The sequence below is a fragment of the Falco peregrinus genome, chromosome 5 (genome assembly GCF_023634155.1).
Source record: "Falco peregrinus isolate bFalPer1 chromosome 5, bFalPer1.pri, whole genome shotgun sequence".
In the NCBI taxonomy this organism is placed as follows: Eukaryota; Metazoa; Chordata; class Aves; order Falconiformes; family Falconidae; genus Falco; species Falco peregrinus.
Window position 1 is genome coordinate 44,364,819 of NC_073725.1, and position 26,988 is coordinate 44,391,806.

A 26,988-nucleotide genomic window follows, 5' to 3' on the forward strand; every position below is an offset into this window, starting at 1 on the left:
AAAATTGGAAAAACTCAGTAGTGTGTCTGAGGGATGAATCAAAAAGGACTCAAGTCAAAAGCTGGAAGTTTCATAAGACAATTTTAAACTCTGAAGGCTTTTCAGCGTGAATCTCCAATTTATTATGATATTGGATAAAACTGTTTTAATTATTATTGTTATCAAAGTAGATCTTGGAATTGGTTTATATGTGGTTTTGATGTTGTTTTGATGTTGGTTAGAGTTGTTTCCCAAGATCTCTTCAAAGGAAAGTGTCTTAGCTATGCTTGTGTGATGTTATCTTAGAAAGCATGGTGCATTTTTTTTTTTTTTAAGGTAAGCAGCATTACTTGCCAAAGTTATTGGACTTGAAAGCACAGTTGAAGTAGATATTTTTGATTTTAATTTATCTCACCAGTAAGTTGTTTCTAATAAGTAACAATCAAAACCAGATTCTGGATAGAAGCATTGATTGTTGTAGAATATTGGATTGTTTAAAGCAAAAGAGGCAGTGAACCTGCCAGCCCACGGTAGTCTTCTGTATTTTTTTCCCTGTCACTTCAGAGAAAGCAGTGCTGATAAGAATACACAGAAACTAGCAAACTCAGGGGCTGATTTGGCTCCTTGTAATACATTTCTTAATTTCTTGTTTTTAAGCTAAAGCCCAAGTTTATTTTAAAATAAGCAAGCCAGGCATTGTCATCTAGTAAAAATACTATTATTGAGAAAGCACATAGGTCAAATGGCCACCCTCTCAAAGACTGAAAAATAGGAAGTTAAGTAAGGGGGGTGGGGGAATTCTGAGGGTAGGGAAAATTTAAAGAACATTTTGCAAGATGCCGGTTCCAGCATTTTCAAAAACATGAGGCCTGTGCCCCTCCGTCCCGCCTCCTGTTAAAGTTGTCCTGAAAGGGAGATGAAAGCAAAAGTAAATTGAGTAAATAAGCAATTCAGTGGGAATAGTAAGAGTTTGTTAGCAATTACTGTAAATTTTATACGTAAAATTAAAAGAAGTGAGAAATAAGTCTGTGGCCAGTTGTTTGGATGCCAACCATGCACAACCAAAGTGAATGGAAGCTTATAATTGATTAAAATAGTAAAGGTTATGGTTTATACAGATGGTTTTAGCAAATTCATTTGGAACAAAAGTGATCTGAAAAATGGCATGAGTGCCTGGCTAAGTCTGTTGAAATTAAGGAAAGTCAGAGTATCTTGTTGTTATTTTTGTGTGGTGTTTTGGGTGAAGAGGAACGGCGATAAAATAATTTTCAGTTTCAACAGAAACTAGTGAGAATGCTTTAAGTGTTATTGAACCTGTAGAACAGTGCTTCTGGGGTTGTTTTTTATTAAGTCTAAAAGATGGGTTTACAACAGTATCTTTCACACTTAAACAGTGGGAAAGCTCAAAAAGACTGGATTTTTAATGATGGGGTTTTTCATGGGGGGGGTCGGAGGGGGGAGAGAGGAGGAGAGATGTGTGGTTGCTGAAGTTCATAGTTGCCTAAGAATAACGTAGCAAGTGATTTGAATAGGAAATTTACAGTGTAGTCTTTATGGCTTAGTGGAGTTAATTGAAAAAGATGTATTTTAATTTAGTTTTAAGTATCATGAATCCTTATAAATGCTTCCTTCTTTTATCCACTGTATGCACAGTTTTGATGGGTGTCTGTTTAGGATGTTTCATTATCCCTGCAGACAAAGTAGGCAATTGTCATCCAGTAAAAAATAGTAGACAAAAGCAACTCAACTCTGAACATGACTGTAGGTATTTTATTCTGTTGGGATTCAGAGCTCTGTGCTCTACTTCAGAGTAGTTGTCTAAAATGAGAAGGAAGTGGCAGTGGAGGACGGGAGAGGCATTTTCTCACTGTGTTGTATAGTCAAGAGTCCTTTTCGTTGCAGAAAATGGTTAAGAGTCTAGTCTGCTTGTATGCTAGTAGCTCCTTCTTCCATCAATGAGAGACAGAGGAAAGCTATCATGCTTTGTTTTGCTGTAGGCGTCCTTACGTGCTTACTCTTCGTAGCAGTGGTGACTAGTCTTTTGATGCTTAGGGAAAAGGTGATGGTTGTTTGCTTCCTTGTCTGTATTCCTCCACTACTATCTTGCCCTTATATGGTGAAACTGAATCTTCTTGACCTACCTTAAGTTGAGAAGTTTTGTAGAGGAGACCTTATTGAGTTTTCTGAAGATGGAGATTCCACAGCACCTTTAGGCAACCAATCTGTAACCACACTTGTTATGGAAAAATGTCATCCTTATTCTTTCTTCAGGGAGAGCTGCTGAACCTCTGCCTCTTTTCGTTCTTCCGGGTGAGCTGTTGTGCTCTGACAATTTTGTTTCTTCACCAGTAAAACTTTGGACAAAAGAACATTTAAGCACTTGTGTATGGAGTCTCTGAGCCCTAGTGGGAGCTGGTGCTGGAGTTAGGCTTCTTTTATGTTGTAAGCATTTGAGGCTGGTAATGTAAAGATGCTGCACACTCCCCTAGAGTTAAAGTTTTAGTGAACAGGTTGTGAATTTTCAGCAAGGTTGGATTATCTGGGATCTAAGGATGCCACACGGCAACCAATGGAAAAGGTCCCTGGTCCTCAGTTCCCTGGGTGCTTGTTGACTGCTTGTTCAACAAGTGTATTAGTGATGTGGTAGTTCATTTATTTCATTATACAGATGCTGCTTTTGTTTTCATGAAAGTGTGCTATTGCCAACACCTATTCTGGGTGTATTTTGCTCTCTGTATTTTGGAAATCGGAATATATTAAGCTTTTAGGTTTAATTTGTTTTGATAGTGTAGGAGTGGTTGTTAAAGTTACTTCTGAAACTGGTTTCTTGTAGTGAAAATAATTTGCTTACCAAAATTGCAGTTGGCTTAAGTGATTTTTTTTTTTTTTTTTTTTTTTTTATGTCTCTGGTATATTTTGTATATTTACGTGATAATTTTCCATTATAAGTAAGTATAACTGGAGTACAGGCTTCATTACATCTGAAGTAAAAGCTTTTGCCATCTGTTTATGTGTAACTAACTGAAGAAGGTTTTTTTTCAAAATTTTAGTGTCACTTTTCTACTGGTTTAGTGGGTTTATTACATGAATAGTGTTTCTACATGAGTTAATTTGTTGAGAGATTTAAAGATAAATATTCACCATTAACACTGTGTTAACGTTTATTTATCTGCCTTTAGTAAGATGACTCTGGTTTAGGGCAGTTTGCAAGTTTTACAGAAGTCCTTATAAACGCTTATTCCCTGAAGATACTTCAAGCAGAGAACAGAAAGACTGTGATTTTTATAGCTTTTTTTCAGTCTGTTAATGACAATTTTAAATGGTCTGTGGAAGTAGTTTTAAAAGCAGCTCATGTTAGGAAGTTTGTACTTTCTTTTCCCTACTCTTGTATTAGTGTGATGCTTCTTCTTGTGTGGAGTAATTCTACAAACTATTTGTGAATAAAATGATGAAGTAGCAGTGTTTAATTGTAGATGAAATACTAGAATGATACATGTTACGTTCACTATGAATGTTGATGATGATGATAGTTATGTGTGTGTGCTCTTCATTTTCTATATAACTACCAATTGAGTAAATGGGGGAGGGGGGGACACTAATTAGTTGGAAGCAACTACAAATGATTTGTGCTTTAAGAAAAGAACGAAAAGCACGTATGCAATTCCAGATACTAAATACTATTCCAGAGTCTCAACAATACTATTTGTAAGTACAACTTTGTTTCGCTCAGTTCAAGAGTCAACGTATGGTTGGGTGAAGAAATTAAGAACCTTTAGATTCAGTAGAGTAGTTACAAAGAGAAAATACAAGATGAAAACAAAACTCAGAAGGTCTGCAGCGAGGCAGTATGGTGGGTTTTGTGTGTGATTTCTTGTTGTTGTATTTTTAAAAAAAACAACTATAGGATGCATTTGTACAACGATAATTTACTTTGTTTACCTAATCTAATAATCTACTAGATTATCTAATTATGTAACTCTGACATTTTGTGTCCTTAATATTTGCATATAAGTAAGCTTGGACAGAAGGAAAGCACAATTACTTTTAAGGTGTACTTGAAGGTCTGGTGACAAAAGATTTCAGTTTTCCTCTTGGGGAAGAACAGAATTCACACTAAATGATTAGCCACACCAAACTGACTTTCAGGTGGCGTAGCACTATACTATGCAGTGTTACTTTTGTAATCCTATTATTAGGGTCAGTATATTAATATGTTGTGTTAGCTATATAGCAGCTTCTGCTAAATTTACTGTTAGGGCAGACTGTCCTCCACTGAAACAATCTAACAATTCTTCAGGATCTTATTATTCAAAAAAGGCCTGAAATTAGTAGGTTTCTTTCTGAATTGGTGTTTTCCCCTCCTCCTCTATCCAACTGAATGTCAGACAATTAGGTATATTTACTTACTGAAATGTTACTTAGCATATTGTGCTATAACAACTGAGCATTTATTGATGACCCCAAGTTAATAAGTTAGAACAGGACTGGATATAGGAGTTGGTATTCCTACGAAAAAGATGAGTTGGCCATACATTCAAAGAAGAAAAAGAAGAGATTTGATAGAAGGTGTGTGTGTGTGTGTTTTGGATTTCTTTTTCTATAGAAAGAAAACAGGAGTCTAGTCAAATTAGAATGACTTTGTTTAAATAAAAAGTATACGCAGAAGTCTTAAATGATGGTAATGCGTGCATAAATATTATTTTGTTCAGATGGTATTTCCCCTTTTGCAGGAATTTGCATAGCTTTTATGTGATGACTGTGTTAACCCAAGAGGTTTAAAGAAATAATCCATTTTTCCATTTGTGTGTCACTGTTTGTACAGATCATTATTCAGTTGAGAATTTATAAAAGTAATACTCCATGAAATCCAAATGCTAAACTTAAAAATGTATTAGAGCTCGTCTAAACTTTGGGTAATATAAAATGACATGTAAACATGACTTAGGTAACTTATGTCTGTAATATTCCAAATAGTTAAAATAGTCCATAGAAAAAAAAGTGTTGTAAAAGGTTCTTTGTACTATAATTGAAATGTCCTTTGAGCTTCGAGAATACATTAAAATTAAATACAATTATAACTTTTTGTAGGTTGGGCTCATGTGGTTTGTGCTCTGTACATTCCCGAGGTGCAGTTTGCAAATGTTTCTACAATGGAACCTATCGTGTTGCAGTCTGTTCCTCATGATCGTTATAATAAGGTATAATTATATGTCTTTTTATCTATATCTAATGTATTTATTTTAAAACTTGTGAGCTTTAATAATCTTACTAGAATGCAGTTTAAATAAAATTCATAAATGTATGCAGTAATGTTGCATTTTTTTTGCTATGACTTTATGATAAATTCAAGAATTAAGAAAGCTATGTTATTAAATTAAGCTGTAAGGTTATGTGCCATGCCTCATTATTCTTTTACAGATTGGAGACTGTTTTGTTAATTTTAAAAATATCATTATCTTTGAATAACAGTTTATTTTGAAAGGAATGTGAAGTATTTCCTATAGGTTAAAATGTGATTATTGCTTATTTGAAATGTTGTTATTAATTACCACCAAGTCCTACTGTTTTAAGAATTGATATGTCCATAAACATTTCTTTTTAGGAAGAAAAGCTATGATAATATATTCAGGCAAAAGCTTGCTGACTTTTGCCTTTGTAAACAATATTCTCGTTAGTAGGATTATTTGCTTACAGGAGAACTGCTTCTAAGTAAGTGTCAGTGAGATGGAATGTTTTATAAATTGTGGGGAGACTTTATTAAAAAAAAAAACACACAAGTTATAATAACTTATTAATGTTCTATATTGATAGTTACATTCTTCTGTTTTACTTGTGCTACCTCTTCCTCACTAAACTACATACTCCTTCGTTTTTCGCCTTCTGTAGGCAGCAAGCTGTCTGAATTTCTGATTAGTTTTATTACTAATTTATTTTAAGTTAATTTTAAAATTAATTAAAAACTAAGTTTATTTTTCTTGTGGTGTTCTTTTTACCTCTAGTTTCTTTCTTTCACTTTATTTTATGGTGGTTTGTGGATGCTGGGGTAAAAGAGGAATAGGCTATGTTAGAAAAGAATGAGAGAAAGAAGGCACATACCACCTTTTAATGTTCTTTCTACAAGGAAACCAGTCCTGTTCATGTTGTCTGTGACACACCACACCCCCCCCTGCCCCCTTTACATCTCTGATTTATGCTCCCTGTTTTCTTATCCTTTTTTCATGCTTAGGTCTTTTCCTTATCTGTTTCAGATTCTTACAATTGCTATCAGTATGTTTTGCCCATCTTATTTACCAGTGTATCTGAAAAGTCAGGAGTCAAACTCAAGGTTCTTCTCATGCTTTCTCATTACGTACTACCTGAGCACCTGTATTGGCTTCCTTCTGCATTGGCAAGAACATGCAACAGTGAGATGAAGCGCAGAAGTAATAAAACTTTTGTGCTTGGATACAAAGTAGTACAGATTTGCTGTAGTGGATGAGTTTATTTGCTCTCTTTCCTCAACTCTGGGCCAACAGCACATCTGTTTTCTCATTTTTCCTTGAATAGTAGTCACAATGTGTTTTATGGTGTGTGCGGTTTTTTGGTTTTTTTTGTTTTTTTTTTTTAATTGGTAGTGGTTCTTTCCTCAGGTGCTTCAAATATTTCATGGAACACTTTGGATTTTGTTTTATCTTGTACCGTTTCCATTGATTGCAGTTGATACTGGATAAGTAAATCTTTGTAACTTCAAAAAGTGTACCCTGCATATTTTAATATTACTTGTTCACAAAGTCCATTGTTGGTCTCTGTCCTTAGTTTTTAATTCCATTTTGTTACAACTAAAGTTTCTTCTTTCTTGAACTGATTTTTTTTCTAAATATATGGTATATAGTTGCTTTTTACTGCAAAAATACCATGATTTTTTTTCCTGCTTGCTAGATAATTACTAGTGCCATACAGATCATGTTGATAGAATTCTTGGTGTTGTCTAGATCTTAGTTTTCTGCAGTTTTGGTGGGTGTTCTGCTTCAGGCCCATTTTCCATGTTAACTAACAGTCAGCCTAAAACTATTTTCATACAGACCACTACAGTATATTGTAAAATATAATGAAATCTATATCAGAAATTTCAAGGTTTGGGGTCATATCTCTAGCCTGCAAAATTTTTTTTTGTTTTGTTTTTTTCTCTCTTTTTACAGAACTTAGCTTTTGTTGTCTTTTATTTTGCCTACAGTTCAGGGAATCAAATAAATGCCTGTAGTGCCGTTGCTGCAGCAAACCTCCTGAAACCAATCTAACTTCACTGCCAACAGCAGTCTGGTTGTAACAGCACAGAATTTAAGAGGCAGTCACTGACAGGGGACTCTCCCAGCTTTCTTGGTGAATCTGTAGCCAGTGCCGAGTTTGGTACTGCTGTGGCTAAACTGCTACCAGTTCCTGATTAGGCTAGTTTCCAGCAATACCCCCAAACCCAATACAACTACTAGCCTGCAATAATTTCACCACCCCCACCCCCCACCAGGGCTTTGCTATTCAGTATACATTGTGTTTATTTAAATGATACATTTTTCTACATCAGAAACTTTGTAAAGTGTGTAACTCTGACTATCAATTTGGGAGGAAATGGGAAAGAAAAGTTTTTTTTTTTTTTGACAAGTAGATAAGACAAACGGTTCTTAAAACATCTGTTGTACAATTGTGAACAAATGTAAACATGTAATTAGGCAAAAAATGACTACAGTGGTTTCTCTTTTTAGAGGGGCTTAGTGCTAATTTCTTTCTGTCTGTCAACTTAGGTTGGAATAGGGTGATTTTAAGAAAGATTTTATTTCCTGTGAAGTCCTAAATAATTATGTGTGTGTGGCTGGATGCATATATATAGAATGCTAGCATATGCAATTGCGGGAAAATTACCGTAAGGGAGAATTTATACTGTAGTCTTTTAAAATAAAAACAAACATCATTGAAGTTTTGCCAGGAGATAGTACTCAACTTACACAGTTTTTTTTCTGTGCACTTTTTTCTTTATTGAACACTTCAAAACATGCAATATTACAAAGTACAGTAATCTTAAATACAAGAAGAAACACAGTGGACAACAAAACAAGACTTGTCAGTGCAAAATTTGGCTGCTATTTCCCTGATACTTATGTGCTTCTGGGATAAAACCCATCGCATTAGAGAGTGAATCCTCTGAATGACTAGTGGGTTAACTAACAGGAAAGCTCTTACACAGTCGCTTCCAAAAAGAAATGGACTAGTAGTTGCTCTCGTATTTAGTAGATATGTGTTATTCCTTGGATGGTTATGCATGGATATCTATTTAGTTTATGTGAGCTTTGTTTGTCTTTTTCAGGTTCATTTGAAAGTACGTGAAAAAAGCCATAATTATATTCAATTAGGAATCTCTTTGAAGAACTAATCAAAAATAAGTGCATTTTGAGTTTCTGGACCTGCCTAGTAGTAAAGGCAGCTGTTACACTTTTATTTCAGTATTTAGTGCGACAGTGAGAAATTTCTGTACAACTCCTAGGTTTGAATCTGTAAGCATGGAATGCTGTTGGGTAGTTGTTACGAGTAAACTATTTCTCCAATTACTTTTTGTTTTATAAGGTTTTTCTTGCCTCACCTTCTGCTTTTGCAAAGAAGGTTTATGTTTTGAATCTTTGGAAGAAAAATGTTGACAGAAACATAAAGGCAGCTTTGCAAAATGTGTATTTTGCCATTATTGAAGCTGAGATACTTGTGGATTTTTTTGAGTAAAGTTTCCTTGCTGAGTCAAAAGATTTGTGTAATGTTTTGCTTATTTTCCAGTGAGTTTGAGATAAGTTGTGAGTACTGTCTTCCCTTAAGAGCTCTGAAGAGCAGTGCTGCTTTAGGTGGTGGGACACAGAGAGTTTCAGAGGAAATGTAGCAACTGCATGAGTTTGCAAATGTGTGAAGGTCATAATTTTTCTGCTTTGTGAAAGGAAGAGAAACGTTCTCAGGCTTCTGGAATTGTTTGTGTGTCCAAGAGAAGGTACAAGTATGAGAAGCTCAGCTTTAGAGAGAACTTACTGTCCATGTTGGAATGGGAAGGTGAACCTTCTCTGGCCCCATTTCATGTGGAAAATTACAAAAAGATTTTATAGTTCTTATGACTGTTATAGGAAGGATAGAAGTTCACTGAGCTGGTTAAAATGGGTAGGCAGTCCACCATGTCATGTTTAAACTTGTTCATAACTTAGCTGGTTGGTTGTTATTCTTCAGTCCTGTTACTGTAAATTAGTTTAAGGGGTCCTGAATGACAGACCCTAAATGTAGTATGTAGTGTTGAAAAACAGGGCCTACATCCTTACTAAATTGAATGCTTATATTTTCCTTCTGAGCTTCAGTGGGGAAAAAAAAAATCACATATCTTAAGGCAGAACTCTGAAAAAACAGAACAGTAAATGGAACTTGAGTTTTATGGGGTCTGTTGAACTTTCTCTTTATAGAGGTACCTTACTTTTGAAGTAGCTTACACTTAATATAGTTACTCAGATTAGGTTGATAGATCTTGACCTTGTTTATTCCTAAAAGCTAAATGTGTCAGTCAGGTCATAGTATGGAAAACTGAATAGCAGCCAGTCTCAGACCCTGTCAAACAACTGAATTATCTGTGTGCACTACCTTGATGTACAAAGGGAGCAAGGCAAAGAATTGAGTAGCATTATCCCCTTTCTGATACTTCAAAAGTTAGGATATAAAGTATGATTTTAGGATATGTGAGCTGTTAGGTTGAATGCTTTTTAAAAGTCCTGTGGACTTATACAAGAATGACCACCAACCCTGGAGCCTTGCGTGTTAATGAAAATGCTTTAATTGGCTGATGCCTCATGTTAAACGTTATTCTAAATACCTTGGTAAAAGGTTGTTCTGATCTCAGAATTTCACTCATTTTCATGTCTTTCTAAGTAATAATAGTTTTGCATTATACCCTTCTTATTTTTTATTTCAGTGGTATCTTGGTCCATTTTTCTTAAAGTGTATTTTCTACTACCCATCATGGTTGATGTTATTTTTATTTATTATTCTACTCATTCTCTGCTTCGTTGAAGGGAGGTTGTGATACAATTGCAGTAAAACAGTTACAGTTTAAAGGTAGACTTTTTTTTTTTGAGAAGAAATAAAAAGTTTCTCCCTTCTCATCTTAAGATCTTTTAATGGGATTTCTACAGAGATAGTAGTGTGTCATTGATGTCAGCTACCTCAGTAAGGTTCTCTCATGTAAAAAGAGACACTTGACTGCCATAATACTGGAGGATACTTCCAGTAAGAATCTATTCTTAAATAGTTAAGTTTTACACATAAATATGATATGATCTCTAAATGGCCTTCCAGTAATCAGAACAGTAAAAAATAGAAACAGGTGTAGTTTTCCCTGATGTTTCTCCCTGAAACGCTGGTGAGAGATTGTAGTGATGTCTAGTATAATAGTGAGCTTCCATACAGCATGTATTCATGTTTATTGGCTACGCGTTTAAAAAAACCCCAACAAAACAAACAACAGTGTATTGAATAATGAGAAAGATTCTGGATTCTTTTTGTCTTGGTGTTGTTTTTGAAAATACTAAAAATTAGCATAGTATCTCAGTAAAACAGATAAATTGATGGAAATGCTTTTCAGGTACTAGACAGGTTGTTTTTATTTTAGATTATTTTTGAGGTTGAAATGGGTTTGAAATACTAAATCAAGCTTTGTTTACAGAAGGTTCTTGCTTCTTTAGTTTGTAAGATGTTTATGGGGCTGTCCAAGTTACGCTGAAATTAAAACAGTGTTCTGTCAAATACCATATTTAATTAAAGGTAACTGAGCATCATATGAATATTGAAGCATGCTATGAGACTTGGGAAAACTCTCTACACCAAGTGTATGAATAAAATTTTAAGTTTGCAGTTTTTCTGTATGTAATTTTATAGGCATATGCATGTATGCCATACAGTATCTTGTACTCAGTCTAATTTGATGTTTCTGAATGCCACAAATACAGGTAGTGTTAAATGAATTAAAATAATTGTGACCTGAAAGGACATAAACACAAACTTGAAAACAGGAAAATCTTGAAGCCCAATGCTATTAACCTTTGGCTGTTCAACCGTTTGACTAGTTGAATAGCAGTATAGAATTTAAGTATATGAGTATTTGTACTGCTTTACTGTTGATGAGTGCTACACAGGTCCCAAGTGTCTACCAGGTGATCTCCTATTGCAAACGAACATAATTAGTCTTTTATAAAGAAGTTCTCATATAAGCTAGCTGCAAAATCCAGTAGTTCTCAACCTAGAATCTCCTCTGAGAACACAGAATTTATCTGTATGCTTCTTATCATGTTAAGTATTTTCTCTTTGATAGACATGCTATATCTGTGATGAACAAGGAAGAGAAAGTAAAGCAGCCACTGGTGCTTGTATGACATGTAATAAACATGGATGTCGACAAGCTTTTCATGTAACGTGGTAAGTATATTTTATTACTTAACATCTCTGATGTTCCATAAAGAATTGATGCACACAAAGTAATTGAATGAACTCTTCAGTATATTTCTGAGTAAAGAAATAAAAGTGGTTTGTGTAGGAATACCTAACTTCATTATAATAGAGTTTACTAACAATCTGGCAGTAGCAGCATAGACATTGCTGTGACCTGCAAAAGGTGTCTGATAGTACTCCTTTGGGTCATACTAAATGCTGTGTGCTCCTGTGAATAAGTTAGTGTGGGTTTTTTTGGCTGTTATGTTATTTTTCTTAAGATTATATTTTATAGGATATAGGAATGTGAAAACATTGCTTGTTTACCTGTTAAGTGATTTGATGTTTACTTTTGGTAAATTGGTGGGAAAAATCATTGAGCTATGCATGAAAATATACTAGACTCAACCCTTCTGGTACAGATTTCCAAACATTTGGGGGTAATTCACCTCACTGATTTTATCTAAATGGTACAAATCTAACCTGAACTATTAATTTAGGTTTCATGTGTAGCTGTTGGAGAAAATGAGCTGTGTCTATCATCTTGATTCATTCCAGTTACTTAAGTTTGCTTGCATTCAGGAGACACTTGTCTCATTTTATAAAAACTTCTAAAAGAAGCTGGATAATTAGATTAAACCACATGTCAACAGGTAAAAGGAGGCAAAAGGAGTTCCACCCCAAAATTTACAGGCATTACTTTTTTATTGAAATTCAACTGAAGCTATTTTGCAATAGATAGATAGCAGATTTACACAGAATGTCTACCTGTGTAATCTGTGGATTTACCCGTGTGTTTTATGAGTGCCCCAGTATGCTGCTTCATGACCAGCTCAGTCAGAGAAATGGTATTTGCATACTTAGATTACTTAAATGTATTTTCAGTGTAGTCAAGTGATACTTTGAATATTTTATGCAGATCTGAAAGGATATAATTCTGTAGTTAAGACACTGATTTCTTGGCAGCTCTTTTTTCTTTTAGTTACTTGACTGTCTGGCAGGGTTTACTCTTTTGTAAGTATCTAACTTTTCATTGGATGTGATCAATATCAAGTTTCTTTTTATGGTGAAGATGGATTGTGTTCCTCAAAGCGTGCATACCATGTAAAGAAGTTACTTAACAGATATGAAAAATTGTATACATCTAACTGCTTAGATGAAAAGGTCTCTTTCAAACACTTGGATGCATACAAGAGTTGTTTTCATCTTTTTTTTTTTCCTTGCTTCCAAACCCCTGTTTTCAGTGAATGCCATAAAGAACCTAATTCTCTGGTTCATAATTAAAATGATTATCTTGCCAATTTTTAGATTTTTTTTATTGTAAAAAAACTCAGATATGCGCTATAAAATGTTACCTAGCCAGAGTACTGTGACTGAGGATATCGAGAGACTTCTGTAATACTTACAAAATGGAAGAAAAATGTGAAAGCTACAGAAGGCAGAGATCCAGGGCAAGGTGTTTTGGATTAATAAAACTAATGTCTTAAGGAAGAATGGGCTTGAGTCCATCTGGTTTTGTATGGCAAGCTTAGAACAATAAATCTTTGCTTAAAGAGATTCTCTTAAATGTTTTCTGTAGCTGGCACCTGCTGTAGGTGTGCATGTATTTAGGAAGCAGTATTTCTGGATTGCCGGAGAACATAATGTATAAATGCAGGGAAGGTGATCTTAAAAAGCAGTGAAAATAAGCTGCCTTATATATTCTTTTATTTAAATACTCCCGTGCATCATTTTGACTGTAACATTGCATTATTAGGCTAATGAAAATGCTCTGGAAAATGAAACAATATTTGGTTTTGCAATGTCTAAGTTGGTTTTGATAAAATAAATCAACGTTACAGATGGTGAAAAGCAAATTTAATTTGAAAAAATGTTGTAGAATAAGGTAATAATTAGCCCAGGCAAGAAATCTTGTAAGTCTTGTTCTTTTTAAAAGAAATTAACCTGCCACAGTCTTTTAAACCAATAAATATGGTTTAATTTATTATGTCATTTAAGTTCTATTAAAAAAAAAAAGTAGTAGTAATTTTCCTGGCAAAGCAGAGAAGAATGTATGCAACTTCAGAAGAATTTCTTCTTTGGATCTACAGTATGGTTTTGTTAAAAGCTTTTCTTTCCATATATTTTTCCCATACATTTTTGGCTTTAATTTGATCTAAGAATCATTGTAATTTACTTGGTTTATTTATTTGTGGGAGTAGCTGCATAATACATGTAGATATTTCAAGCTATAAGCTTGTGGGAGGGGCTTAAAGGCTATTAAAAAGTATCAGGCCAAAGTATAAACCATGCATGTTTTTCACAGGGCTACAAAGGTTGGTTATGTGCTTGCTTGCCGTTAGAAGTCACATGTGTGGAAATCTCTTCTATTAAATGAAGCTATAAATACCCGTATATTATCAGCTGTGATAGTGTGGTGCAAGCCGATGTAAAATTGCTTTCCTTGAATGTTGTCTGGTTTATTTTTAGTGCACAGTTTGCAGGACTTCTTTGTGAAGAAGAAGGCAATGGTGCAGATAACGTCCAATACTGTGGCTACTGTAAATACCATTTTAGTAAACTGGTATGTATTTATTACATTCTATGAATAAATGTCGCTGACTTCTTTTTCCCTCTGAATTGCTATTAATGCTAGAAATAATATTTTCGTGTAGCTCAGGAAGTAGATTGTATTTCATTAAAACAATGTTTTAATCACAGTTACAGAAGTACTAGCTGAAAATGTTTTTCTACATGGTTACTTTCTAGATGTGTGGGTTTTTCCCCTCTGCCAGAAATAGCATGCACATTTAGTGTTTTTTTTCTTTGAGTTCCTGTAATGTTTTCTTTTGCTATATGATTAGTTGGCTTGTTATGACTGTAGTCCATTTCAGAATAATATAGGAAATACTACTTGTTATCCTGTATATTAGAGAAGAAAGAAGCCCTCCATTTCTTTCTGCTTCTGTTACTCTTCCCTGTACTCCCCCCCCCCCCCCAAGTGTTTTTCCTTTTGTTGTATCTCTCACCGTGTAGCCAGTGGATATTCCCTGCCTGTAAGTTCTCTGAAACACAAGCTCAAGGAAGTGACTTGAGATTTGTTGTTGTTTTTTTTTTTTTTTTTTTAAAAACCAAACAAGCAAACAAAAAACTTTGAAATTTCTGTTATTTCAGTAGGTTTTGGATCACATATCTGGAGTTTTCCCTATCACTTACCAGTTTAACAGTTTCAGATACCTGTTTCTCTGTGTGTGTGTATGTGTGGACTTGAAGGATTTACTGATGTTTAAAATATGTTATTAGGAATATTGAATTATAAAAATTAAAATATATAGACTTAACTTCAGCTACTCCTGTATATATAGTTACATTTGCTGATTAGTTGTTTTCACTGTTGAATTAGGCGAATACTTGGGTGACTTTTGAATGGGTTGCACTGAGGTAAAAACACAGGGCAAATGAACCATTCTAGTTTCTAGAAGATAAGCTTGGTGAGGTTAGCTCTGTGCTTTTGTGAATATTGATGAGTTTGCTTCCTAAGGAAGATAAGTCGGGGCTTTCTAGGCCCTTACTAAGCTAAGATTTTTAAATACTTTATTATTATTATCTTGAGTTAAGTATATATAAGAACAAATGTGGTCTATTTCTTAGCAGTGAAGGCAAGCTCTTACACTTGTTACGGATTTGATTTGAATGTTCCAGTGCTGCTGTGATTGAGAACATGTAGGTTTATTTAAAAAGCAAGTTTAATGATAAAGACATAACTCTGTACTTGACATGTAGTTAGTTAGCTTTCCATTATGAAGCTATGGTGGTAAGAACAGTAAAGAATGGCAAGATTGTTTAAGTGTTTTAGTGTTTCTTTAGGATTATTATGACTGTTGATGCCTGGTAAATACAGGTGTTTAGTATTTTCTGCTGAAAATGGTGGGTGGTGTATATCTACTACACCACTGAAAACTTCAGTTGGCAAAGCACTGACCTGAATTGTCTTTATAATGCTACCTCAGTTATGATGAAATAACAAACATTTTGAACACTGGCTTAGCGTAAAGCATTTGCAGACCCAGACTAGCCTCTCAAACATTACAGAAATAGAGGTAGTTATATCTGTTGCTTGTAAATGCATACATGACCATGGCATTCTGTATCCTGTTTTTTAAACCATTTTAATGAAAATATTGTGGACAGGCCACTTGAATAATAAATCATGAAGCCATAAACCAGCTACCTCACAGTGCGTTTCAAGCATGTGGCAGTGCTAGCACTGTGGCTTCATGTGGTGTTTGTTTGAGCAGCATCTTCTGTTTTATGTTATGAAAACTTGAAAGTATGTCTAGCATCTTTTAACCTTTAAAAAGTGGCACATCTCATTTCTTTGTGGAAAGCATACTTTTCAAACTCATGGGAGGTGTGAAAGTCAATACAAGGATAGGCTTTTTTCCTGGTATACGTTAGGTAGTCTTATTAATTTTATTAGTGTTAGTAATTTGTCAGTTTTTTTAGTAACTGAATGGTTTTTTTTTTTTCTTCAAGCAGTAAGGCATCTTATCAGTTGAAATGCTTTATACTTTTTATTTATTCAAATGATTCCTTTTCTCTATCTATAAATATATTTTCTCTTTTTAGAAAAAGAGCAAACGGGGATCTAATAGGTCATATGATCAAAGTTTAAGTGATTCTTCCTCTCACTCTCAGGATAAACATCATGAGAAGGAGAAAAAAGTAAGTGGATTTGTCGTTGCTAATTACGTGGCACATCTGCTTAATAGTAGCACTTTCTGATAAATTTAATTTTTGCTGAAAAGCATGAAGGAAGTCTTGTTCCTGAAGCACTGAATAATAAACACAGGTGTTAAACTAGAGGCGCTGGGGTCCAATGAGGAACATCTGTAGGTGCAGTTGTACATGCACCTTCCTATTTCTGTTTATTGTCAGTTTTGGGATACACACTGAAATGTATCCTTTGGGAAGGCTGTTTCCATGCAGCTTCCTTTCCTTTAGTTTTCCATTAGAGTGTTTTTGATGTAGTCTCTGTGACTAGATGGGAAAGAAAACCAGGGGTAGACATTTTAGCAAGTGTGCTGATAAACAGGTGCATCTACTTTTTTATGTTTCAACCTGTTACATCTTTTTCTCATCAAAGAACGGATGTTTCTTGTTGACACATCTTACTAATACTGGTGCTCAAGTCTGCTGTAATGGCAAAATACTGTGTCATTTACTTGGGAATCTTCCTGTGAGGTTACAAAGAATGTAACTGACTGTAATTTCTATTGTTGGTGTATTCTTTTAACAATTTAACTTTACATATTGTTTTAAAAAAGTTTGAAATTTATAATGATTTTTTGTTTTTGTTACTGCTATAACATTAATAGTTATTTGTCTATGGGAAGCTTGTAATCTAAATTCAACACAGGGTGATAACAGACAGTGGCACAATAATGCAAATTTGCTTTGGCTCTTTTTTAGTCCTCTAAGAATACATGCAAAACTGCTCACCTGCACACGTATTGTACAACAAATTTAATGGACTTTTTCTGCAGGTGTGGGTAGACTTAGTTTTGCATTATTCAGTATCATTACATAAAAATTGAAATCAAAGAATGTATCTACCAAATGTGTATTATATGAAGGAGCTATATTTATAGTGACAGGAAATTGGATAGCAAATGTCAGTTTTCAGACCTTTAATCTCCTTAATACTTGATATGGTTTTTAAGCTCACTTTCACTTTGGATGGAGGTTGATCTCCGTTGTTCTTGGTAATCTTCTAAAAACTGTCTTTATATCTGGTTAATGGTGTGGGGAAATAGTTCCATCTTCATCTGGTAATGCTGAAGAGAGTGTGCATTGCAATGTGGTTGTACCTCTAAATCTACACTTATGACTAAAATAATAGAAGTCTGGGGTTTTGGAGATCTTTTTTTCTTAGTAACACATTGGTGGAAGAAACCAATCTTGAATTACAGACTACAGAATTACCTGTGTTGTAAAAGTGTACCAATACTTGCTGTATTTTTATTTGTTTTCTTAGTTTTTTACCGCTATCAAAATTCAAGTCATGTTTTGTGGCAATGTATGCATGGATTTGAGTCACCTTGAAAAAACTTTTGAAGTTGAATTTGAAGAAACTTTGAGCATGAGGCTCAATTTAGGTTTTGTATGTCTGAGCAGTGCAAAAAACCTGTTGCCATTGTTTTTTGGGTGTGGGTTTTTTTGTTGTTGTAGGTTAACAAAACCTACAAAGGCATTTGTGGTTGTTTTTTTGATTTTTTTTTTTTTTTTTTTTAAAGTAACTTTCAGTGGAGATACTGTGCTCCTTCTGGTTGTAATACCTGTAAAATCTTCAGGGAATACTTGGCGGGACTTTGCAATAGAGCATGTTTGGCCAATGTATCAGCTCTTTTTTTCTGCCAGCTGCTCAGCTTCTGCTCTGGATGTGATTTAATGTGGTTCTTATTTTAGAAGTAGTTAATATTGTGGCTTGCCTTGAAAGTCCTGGCCTTTTTCTGTGACTTGAAGTTTTCTAGAAATTGGATATTAAGGTTTCTTCTACCTTGCGTGAACTGCAGCATGGTAATCCAGAAGATCTCATGGCCTGTAATACCAAGTGAAGCAATGCAGTTTGAAGCATTAGCCAATTATTTGACATTGATTGGTTCTCATGGCATGTTATAGCATGTTCACTTACCAAGTTTAATTTTCTTTATATTTTGTATAATAACAAAATACAATTCTAGTAAAAAGCACCAAGTGGTGAAAAAAGTTGCAGTTTCCTAAAACTGTTAATCACCTAACTTTTTGTGGCTACAGATTTTTTGTTTGGTGATTTCAGTCTTACATGTTCTGTAGTTAAAGAATGACTTGTGTGAATGACCTTATCTTTGGAAGGGACTGAAGAAGGAACCTAACATGTCCGGGGTTGACCTTTTTTAAAGGAAGTCTTTCTTGCCACTTATGTGACAATTAGCATTATAAGTTTGGTTTATGAAAAATGTGAATTTACTACATAGTAACTACTATATGGCAGCTGAATTGGACAAATTCCTTTTCTTCTAAAGTGCTTTGGTCTTGGCTGAGGAGGAAGGGGAAATCTAAAACTCCTCACTGTGATGGCTTATATGATGCAAATTAAACAAAGATGGGCATGTGACTGAAGACTGTAAATGTGAAAGAAGTGGTGACTGAGGAGGCAAGAAAAGCAAAATAGTGATGATGAGCCCCAGGGCACTATTACTGAAGCTGGAGGGTGTCAGAGGAGAACCTAAAAATGCAGGAGATGGGACAGGTGTGCTAAACACTGAGCTACTGCTAAAGGGAATTCATTATGGACATCTTCTTGCTGCTTGTCCTGTTCTTAAAGAAACATTACACCTTCTCTGATTTTGAGGGGAGAAACTTGGAACTTCTGAGAAGAGTTTGAAGCAGTGTGTGACATTCACCATGTTCCACTGTAGGTGTGAGATTGGTTGTTATGCCCATAAGAAGGGAAAATTTGAAGCACACTTGTACTCATTGAAAATTTCCATAGAGTAGTGGCATGTTGGTTTGTGAATTGCCTTCTGAACTGGCCAAACTTTCCCAACATGTTGTAAGCCTACATTCATACGTCAGGGCTATGAATTTCATTTGGGAGAAAGGCATTTGATGCTTTCAAATGTATTTTAATGCTCTATGTGGGCTGTTAAAAATGGAGTTTTAAACACTCAGATCAAGCGTTCATTATGTATTCCTTGCTATCTGAATAAACCGACTGTGAAAAGATAAAAGTTGACCTGCCACTCATCACATAAGATCCTGTGGCCAAACCAGGAACAGACTGCGGTTCTTTGGATTACCAGTCAGCTGAATAAGCAATGGTTTCCTTTTTTTCCTCTCTTAAGAAAAAAGAATAAAAGTTCTGATTTAGTCCTGAAGAGTCATTTTATAGTACTGTATAAAACAGTGTTGTGAAGGCAATTCTAATTATGTCATTCCTCTGTTAATTGCCTCACTTCATAAACTTAATGATGTTATTTGAATATTTGTGCAGCAACTTACGGGGAAGACAGCTCCAGACTCATCTCAGTAATGCAGTATCCCACGGTCCCACTGCATTTTCATTAATTTTTTAAAGTTTTTGTTAATCAGTTTAGTAGATCTGACTGTTTGATCCTCTCAGCTGTTCTTGACACATGAGGCAAAATTGTAGGACTGCTAAACATAACTAGAACTGTTTTGCAACCACTTCAGAATTACTTCAATTTTAATTATTGAAGATAAATATTATTCAAATGACAGTTGTGTGGTATGGATACTAACAGTGATGTGTATCCAAGTGGACTTCTTCAAACTCTGTTCAGTCAGAGGGAAAGAAGGATGCCTCTAAAACAGCTTTAAAAAGTGGTCAGTAAGCATATACCGTATGTAGCTTGGTGTAGAGATGGTCTTTAATACCCTATCTATGAGCTGCAGAACCTCTTTTCTAAAACTGAGTTTTTGTGTGGGTTCCCTGGACTTCAAAAAGGGGTGACTTCGTACTCCAGTCTTTTACTGTTGATGCCAGTGAACAGTATTTCTGTTTCTGGACACCTGTTATTTACTGACTCTGTAGGAGTGTAATTTTTCTTTTTTACCATATCTCTTCATGTCAAATTGTGTTGAAAGCCTAGTTATTTGGGAGGACTTACAGAGTGTGACTGTGTAAACCAAATTTCATTAGAAAGCTACTCTTGAATGTATTCAATAATATATATTTTTAAAGTCTGCGGGATTAAGAGCAAAGGTGGCCTCTTGCTGTTTGACTTGTTGCCTGCTAAAGTTCTGTGTTGACTTGTGCTTATTCTGTGTCAGCCTGATAATAAACTGTAAGCAATCTACTGGAGTTTGCACCAGTTGGTAGAGACGGCACATCAAAGTGATCTCTTGTGGAGGTGAGGAAGAGCTATGTAAGCAGATAAACTTGTTTTTATTTACCTTTTATTTTAGTAAGAGGAAAAGTAGAACTTCTGTTTCCATTATCATGCTTATCACAGAATTATTGATTTGACTACCTTATATTTTTCTAACCTTACAGTAACGCATCATGTATATTATGGAGGGAAAAAAAAAAAGAAAAAAAAAGAGTAATGCTTTTAGTGTACCTTAGCAGAAACAACATCTCATAATAGTATTAAGCTTGGCACCTGGGATTAGTTAATTATTACAAAATCAAAATGACAAACACACCACTTCAGGTACACCTAAAAACTACTCTGTAAGGTGTAGAGTTTTGTAAGACTGCATTAGTTGCAGCTGTCCTTTTTCCCTTCCAAGTACACATTTCAGTCTTCTACTTCTCACCATGAAAGAAAACAATCTCAAAATTTTGCCACAGCAGAACCTGTACATGAACTAATAGTGTTTAGTAATAGCGATAATTGTCTCTGTAGACTGTAACACTGAAATTCCATGGATGGCAAAACCCTGAAGCATTTATCTGAAGAAGTTGTATTATTTTTTTGTTTCTGTCATGGAGCTACTGCTTCGCTGTGTTTTTTATAGGTGTCTCTAGAGCAACACTAGGAGAATCAGAAATTTGAGTAGATCTCTACTGTAGTAAGTTTTTAGTATGCTCCTCAAACAAGAGTTGTAGTTTGTTAAAGAAAAATCACATTGTTAGTCTGAATGTTTTCCTTAGGATGCAGGGATCAACCAAAAGATTTCCTGTTTAATTGAAAAATAGCAATGATATATTTGAGGTATTATTAGGTGTTACTTATTTTGCTTTTTATTATTTATGCTATTTTTACATATTACTTCAGTTTCATCAATATCTTCACAAAATTTTAAGAAAACAACTTTTTGTCTGATTATGATTTTGATCTTTCTACAAGTTTGGTGTATTGTAGCATCATTTACTTCAGTCCTCGATGTTTGTACTCCACCACATTTTAAGATAGAGTAACTTTGAACCACTGGGGTAAGAGGTAAGCTGAACTTCAAAGAATGTGAACATTTCATGCTTCATTGTTTGTCTTAATTTGAAAACTAGATGACACCTGAACGTTAAAAATATGTCATTAAGGTTGCTGCTTGATTTTTGTTTCTGTTTGAGCAGTTTATCTTCCTACACTTCTGTAGCTATAACTGTGAGAGATGTATGCGAAAGGTGCTTTAAGACACTATTTTTCTTTGCTTTGGTTCCTAGATTATAACGTTATTAGTACTTTATGTTGACTTTCTAACAGTTTTCTAGAAGGTAATCTTGGTAACTTTATTAAAAAGTTGTATATATTTGCTGTTCATGGGGTACAATGGTTTGTGTGCTGGTAGACCATATGCAGTTAAAGGTGATCTGCAATGTAAAGCTGACTGAGCTAGGAAAATTAAATGTATTCCTTTTGCTTGCCATTCTATTTGCCTATTTCTTGATGGATATATTTGATAGATATCTTTAAGTTACCTTGCAGACAGTGGAGCATTTTACAATATGTAACATAATACGTATGTAACATAATACATATTTTAAAGTTTTAAATACTTACAGTTTTTATAGGAATAAATGAGGGTAAGCATGGGTGATAAACAGTTGCTTTGATGCAGTTTATTTTGCACCATTTTTGAAGTTATAAAGTGCTGCTCAAGTGTTTAGTGCTGAGCGTCCATCACCAACCATTAATATTAAACTGTGTAAATAAGAGAAAAAGCATATTTTAATGTTAAATATCAAAAGAAGAGTAGCTTATTCTCAATAAGAGTTGTGCGTCAGTCTTGCACCTACGAGAAACTTTGGCTGGCATTTTTATCATTGATTCTTGAGTCTTTTCACCACTGATGGCTAGAATTCTGACCATTACCCCTGTGTTGAAGTGAGGATTTCGAGAACTGTATCAAGGATTGGTACTTCAGAACAAGTTCCATGCTTAGAGCTGAATATGTATGTATTTGAATAATGCTGGCGGTAGTGTTCCGCCTCTCCCTATAAACTGTCCTGTGCCTATATTCTTTTATTACTGTGACTGCAGCAATGCTGCTACTGCGTTTAGTTGTCCTGCTGTGGGTTATACTGTATAAAGTGTTAGATAGGTGAATGTCTGAGCTAGGGTTGCTCTTGTCAGAACAAGATAAATCAGAATTTGAATTTGAAACTTGTGGACCACGGGCATCTTTCATTCTGGGATTGTTGTGGTTATATTGCTCATAGCTACTAGTTATGAACAAGAGGCCAAGCAGGTCTTATATAGGGGATTAGCAAGAACTATGGACAGCTTTCTATTAACCTTTTATTAGTGTTGATGGTGTCAGCTCTGGATTTACAAGCTTCAGTGACAGAAAGTGCAGAAAATCTGTAAGTGACAAAAGCACAAATCTGAGTACTCTGTGCTAATCGAATGTTCTGATATGTTGAAATTATTTGAAGGAGTCAAGAAACAGCAGAGGAAAAATCAGTCATTTAGACGTTCAAATGATTTTGTTTATAAGAATCACTAAGGAAAATAGATTTGAAAGTATTGTTAAGGTTTGAAAACTTGGGACAACTAAAGGTGGTGGTGGGGTTACTGTTTTTGTAATAGAGAAGGGGATAAAAATGGAATACTTCAAGATCAGTCCAAGCACTTTTGTCTAAAGGGATGAGCACTAGTGCTTGCTGATAGCATGCATATGTTTTAATTCTTTCAAAATAGAAGTTAGTATCTTGTTTCCTGGGCAGGTGAGCTCTTGCTCCTCTGTTCTGCATGTACATCTTCTTGTCTTTGCTACTGTCAATCTCTCATGCTCCTTCAGTAAACTAACCTAACTTGCTAAAAGAGCAGAAAACAATGCACTTTGGTTTTTGTTGCTGCTGTTTTAGCAGTTTGAATTGGCACACAGAAGGTCTGACAAGCTAAGCAATGTGAGAAAGGTGAGAGAGGGCTCGGGAAACTCAACACACCACCCCCCCCTTGGTAACAGTGAACTTCATCACGTAGTTTAATGAAATGAAGTACCGTGGAAACCTCTTTGCAGGAGTTTGTTTCAGTATTCCTGAGACAAAAATAAATTGCAAATAAGTGTAAATACATTGAAAAAGTTAAATGACACTTCCAGGTGGATATTTATGAATTAATAATGCCATTAAACTCACCCGTTCCATCTGTACTGGAAAAGTTATCATTCTCTTCCATTACTTAGTCTTCCCAGGCATGAGGTCCAAACTGTGGAAAGATAGATTCGATGACATGTATTTTGCTGGTAACAGATCAGAGCTAAGATAAAATGATACATGTATCCTTAATTTGATATTTCAATGATATGATACTTTGATTCAGTAGTCTGATAAATGTTCCCTCTGAAAGTATGTTAATGAACGAGCAAGTGCTGATCTTCAGAGTGATCCAATGTGTAAATGAACTAAAAACCCAAAGACATGGAGCCAAACTATATTTGTGAAATCATATTATGTAATAATTTTGTAGATTGGATCTTTGTGGAAGAAACAGAAGAAATGAAAACGTGCTTTTTTTCCCTTTCCACCCCCCTACCCCACAAGAGGGCAATGTGCAGAAGGTGCTATAGAATTCCAGAAATCTTGGCGCTGTATTTGTTTCATTATCTTGCAGCATGTAGCTCTTGGAATTAAGAAGATAGTACATAATTCTTTAGCCAAGAAACAAAAGCAAAAAATGAGATCCGTAGTGATAAATAAAGCTTTCTGATTGATACGACATATGAACTCAAGATATTTTGTATTGGTATTTTGCTACATCATAAATCAGAGCTCTTCAAGTTCCAGGCAGCTGCGTGGCAATCGAGCCTTATGTTTCTTAAAGTAAAAAAGGTTTCAGGACCTACCTGTATCTGGTCTGTGGCCAACCCTATTTGTGAGCCAAGGCTGAAGCTTCCTTTGTCAATTTTGTAGTTGGCCTTGTAGTTTTTTAATGTATTTTTCCTTGGAATGTTTCTTCTACCAAGTTCTGTTTTTATGGAATGTAGCATTGCATTTTTCAGCTCGGCAACTATGTTGAACTACAGATGTTGGCAACATCTCAGTGTATGCCTATGAATCTTTAAAAAAATTTAAGTCTGAGTATATAAATGGGATACATGGGTTCTGTCTGCCGTCAGGGTTCCCTTAGCTTTCACTTACTAGCAATATTATTTTCAGTCCTTGTTAAGAGTAATTTCTGCCCTTTTTATCCATACAGTAAAGCTTATGAAAGATCAGACGTTTGATATTGTTACCTTCCTTAGAATGGTGGGTTTCCACATGGCTTTCTGAGTGGATGTTATCTTAGTGAGCTGCTGCTGTGTTGTGGGTTTTTTTGTTTTGTTTTTAGAGCTGTGGCTGATCAGAAGAGGTCTTACAAAAGTGAAGCATGCAGTGACTTTGTGGAGGGCCAGCTGTTTTGTTTGTTCTTTTTCTGGCAGTAGGGAAGATGGCTACTTTGTGTGTCCTTTGAGACAGACTTGACTGAAAGCTGTGATATTTGTTAAATATTGTGGGAATTCATGTTCCTCTGTTGTTCCTTTTCTGGATCCAAAAGTGGGTATTTCAGAACTCTAATGCTTTGTATGCATCTTTTATGTTGAGAAGAGGGTGCAACTCCGAGGAGTCACTTTGTTGGGCACTAAATCTCTTCATCTCAGCAGGTTGTTGCTGAAATTTTTATTTTATCAGTGTAAAACCTGAGCATTCCTTTCAAAGGTTTTCTTGCAGTGAAATGTTCTCCACTTCTTTGTTATTTGCATCTGGAGTCAATTCGTATTCAGAATAGGACTTCTGAACTTCCCTTAGGAAGAAAAAACAAGAGAAAAAGAAAAAAAAAGAGGAGTGTTAGAGGAGCTATAACCTAAAAGGAGGAGGGAATGTGGGTTTAAACCAGTAGAGTTCCTGTGGATGAGATCTTTGTATGCAAAAGGCCTTTGGGTGGGGTACCCCTCCAGTGGCCCAGCGTGGTAAGCTGTAATATTGGTAAGCTGTCCTGGCAAACTTTGTGTTGTTTTGGATCTGGGAGAGGAATTTGATATGGTTGCTGATGCTTCGCTTTATAGAACTTACAGCATGTTCTTTCCAGGCTCATAGTCATTTATGACCCTTTCCTTGTCCCTGTTCTTGTATTCCTTTTTTCCATCTTGACACATCCTTCTCTGTTGAGACTACTATCAAAGTGACTTTAGTCTGTTAACGGAATGTTGAATGGAATGTCGAAGTCCTCCTGACTGTCCTTTGATCAGAATTCTCTATTTCTGTCCTTTCAGACAAAATTAACACTGAAAGTAAAAACACTAGAAAGTCAACAGAAGAGTTGTAAAACATGTTCATTTAAATGTTTCCCATTGTTTACTGATACTGCTGTGAAGTTTCATCTTAAAGCATTTTAAAGTCGTTGCCTCTTGGCTCCAAAATTATAAATAAAAAAATTTCTTTTGCGTGATTTGAATTGCCTAGTAAAATGATAAAAGCTAAGGAAACTTGGACAGTGGCTTAGGTTTCTATTTTGTAACTTCCTTCTTGAAGCTTGTTTGGGGATCAGTGAAATTGTTACTCAGGTTTATCTAAACATGTACACTGATGGTATAGTAAGCTGGGTAGCTAGCATAGCTGGCACTGATGAAAGGCTTTTGGATCAACAGATCTGGTGGATAACATGGCAGTTGTGGGTGTAGATGCTTCTGTTTTGTCTTGCTCCCTGCTTGTTTTCTGGCAGTATAGATAATACTTTTGAGACTGTCATATTTAAGAAATTATTGAAAAGTCTGTGCAGCGTATTTGAATCCCTCTTCTCCATATATTTTTAAATTTCAAATGTATATTTTCCAGGTCTAAAAAGACCCAAACAAAACCACCCCCCTCCACAAAAAACCAAATCAAAACAAAAAGAACCTCCCTGATCTATAGCAACCTCAACAAGCCTGCATTAAATTGTGGTGGTTTGATCTTGGCTGGATGCCATGTGCCCACCAAGCCCACTGTTATCATGCCCCTCCTCAGCACGATAGGGTGGGGGGGAGAAAATAAGATGAAAAAAACTTGTGGGTCAAGGTGAAGGCAGTTTAATAAAGCAGTAACAAAGGTGGTGTGTGGAAGTGAAGGAAAACGAAAGATGTTACAGTCTGCTCAGCAGCAGGTGATGTCCATGTCCAGCATTTCCTGGGAAGCAGGGCTTTGGTAGGTGTACTGGTTACTCTGGAAGACAAATGTCATAAATAATGAATGTGCTCCCCCCTATACACCCTCCCGCCCGGCCCGGCGCCGCCTGCGCCCCCCCCCCCCCCCCCCCCCCCCTTTCTCTTAGCTTTTATTGCTGAGCAGGCATCATATGTTACGGAATATCCCTTTGGTCAGTTTGGGTCAGCTGTCCTGGCTGTGTCCCTTCCCCAGACCTTGCCCACCCCCTAGCCTGCTGGTGAGGGGGGAATGTTGGAGGGACAGCCTTGATGCTGTGCAGGCGCTGCTCAGCAGTGGTGAAGCACTGGTGTGTTATCAGCATCTTTCTAGCTATATTTCTTCCACTGTGATTGAAACAGAAAGCTGGTACTTGGTGATACTTGAATAGAGTATGCACAAATTAGATCCTGTCCTGGTGCTTGGTGAGAGTGGTTGTGCAGTTGCTGTTG

The 26,988-nt window shown here is 35.6% G+C and overlaps 1 protein-coding gene across 6 annotated transcripts in view; it reads left to right on the plus strand.

Moving 5' to 3' along the window:
• Positions 1-26,988, plus strand: part of MLLT10 (MLLT10 histone lysine methyltransferase DOT1L cofactor) — a 136,913-nt gene that overhangs the window by 37,774 nt on the left and 72,151 nt on the right. For 4 of the 6 annotated variants that reach the window (XM_055806257.1, XM_055806254.1, XM_055806255.1 and 1 more), the window contains exons 5-8: positions 5,068-5,177; positions 11,333-11,436; positions 13,918-14,011; positions 16,057-16,152. In XM_055806257.1, coding sequence (XP_055662232.1) covers positions 5,068-5,177; positions 11,333-11,436; positions 13,918-14,011; positions 16,057-16,152 — 404 coding nt within the window. The remainder of the gene's footprint in view (positions 1-5,067; positions 5,178-11,332; positions 11,437-13,917; positions 14,012-16,056; positions 16,153-26,988) is intronic. The other 2 variants (XM_055806258.1, XM_055806259.1) reach the window with 1 other exon arrangement.